General features: G+C 36.9%; 1 protein-coding gene across 1 annotated transcript in view; it reads left to right on the top strand.

Annotated features, from left to right (window-relative positions):
* Window positions 1-203: 203 nt before the first annotated feature.
* Window positions 204-1,338, top strand: part of Dnah12 (dynein axonemal heavy chain 12) — a 164,246-nt gene continuing 163,111 nt past the window's right edge. Inside the window, exons 1-3 of the mRNA XM_013346907.2 lie at window positions 204-249; window positions 555-761; window positions 860-1,062. Coding sequence (XP_013202361.1) covers window positions 893-1,062 — 170 coding nt within the window. The 5' untranslated portion in view covers window positions 204-249; window positions 555-761; window positions 860-892. The remainder of the gene's footprint in view (window positions 250-554; window positions 762-859; window positions 1,063-1,338) is intronic.

Here is a 1,338-nt window from a genome sequence, read left to right as displayed (position 1 = left end):
AATGAGTGAAAAATTGTGTGACCGTTAATCTTAAATCTGTCCTAGTTCAGCAACTGCCTCTCCCAACAACCTGCAGCCCTTCCGGGCAACCAGGACAGTTTCCTTGGCGACTAAATTGTTTCTACTGGATTGTCTACGCCCTCCACTGGATACTTGCTGGAGGTTTCAACCTTCCTTATCCATGTTCCTTCCACCAGAGGGAAAATCTCCTAAGTCTCTCTCTACAGGATGAACAAGACGGTTAAATAGGTACCAGTTCTTTGTATTTCTCCCCCTATCCCTCTGAGATCTGTTAATTGGGTACCTGCAGAAAAATCTCCAAATCCTTGGGGCTTTCGAGAAAGTGTAGTTGATACCATAGTTAACATGTGTGTATATGTTTTACTTTTGCTTTGCATTAAGTATGACTATTTTTGTCAATCATAATATCACTTTCTATGATATTAGCCAGACTGATTCAGTAATGTTTTGAAAAATGTTAATGCTATTAAATACCAGCTTGGGGGAGGGGCATTCTCTCTTAACAACTAGATTTTGTTGTGGTTTGCCTCTAGGGGAAACAACAAACCCTGGGTTTCGGAGTTGAAAGGCTATTCTGAGCACACTTAATTCAGTTCCTTAGTTTCTAATCATAAGGAACAAATATCTGGTTTCGTTTCTTCATAGGAAGTGACCAGTAGAGCTATGTTTAGAACCCCTGCCTACTCATCTCAACTGTCATTCTTTAACCACTACTATACTTGGCAAGTTAATCTGAGAAGGTATGGAATTTCATTTATGCTATCGGTGTGTAAGATACACTGAATATATTGAGGCTTGATCTCATGCAATTATGTCTGTATGACTTTTTTCTTTTCAGGGTATAGAGTATTTTAATCCTTAGGAGACCAAGATGTCAGATCCAAAAAAAAATGCCATAACAGCAGAAAAGGAGGCTTTGAACTTGAAGTTGCCCCCTATTGTCCGTCCCCCCAAAGACATAGGTGTTGACACACCAAAACAAAGTGAGCTGCTAAATTACAGAAGATCTAAGGAGCAGCAGAAGAAAATTAACCAGTTAGTGTAAGTTGCATATTAGTAAATAATTATTACTTGGAATTAATGATTAATGTAATAAACTCATAAAAAATTTTAAAAACTATATAGGTTGTCCATAGATAAAATAAGGATGAAAATTCAAATTATTTAGAAAAGCAATTGAGAATCAGTCATAATGATAGCCAATTTTGTAAAGTGCTTGCTAGTCCAGATCGCCTTTCCTGTGCTTCTCACAGCCCCTTGATGAGGTGTATATTATTGGTAAAATAGTCTTTAAATCTTATTTTTCTTTTTTTCTTT

This window comes from Microtus ochrogaster, chromosome 6, assembly GCF_000317375.1.
Source record: "Microtus ochrogaster isolate Prairie Vole_2 chromosome 6, MicOch1.0, whole genome shotgun sequence".
NCBI classification, from domain to species: Eukaryota; Metazoa; Chordata; class Mammalia; order Rodentia; family Cricetidae; genus Microtus; species Microtus ochrogaster.
The sequence above is the reverse complement of the archived record's forward strand: the minus strand, read 5'-3'. Positions and strand labels throughout refer to the sequence as shown.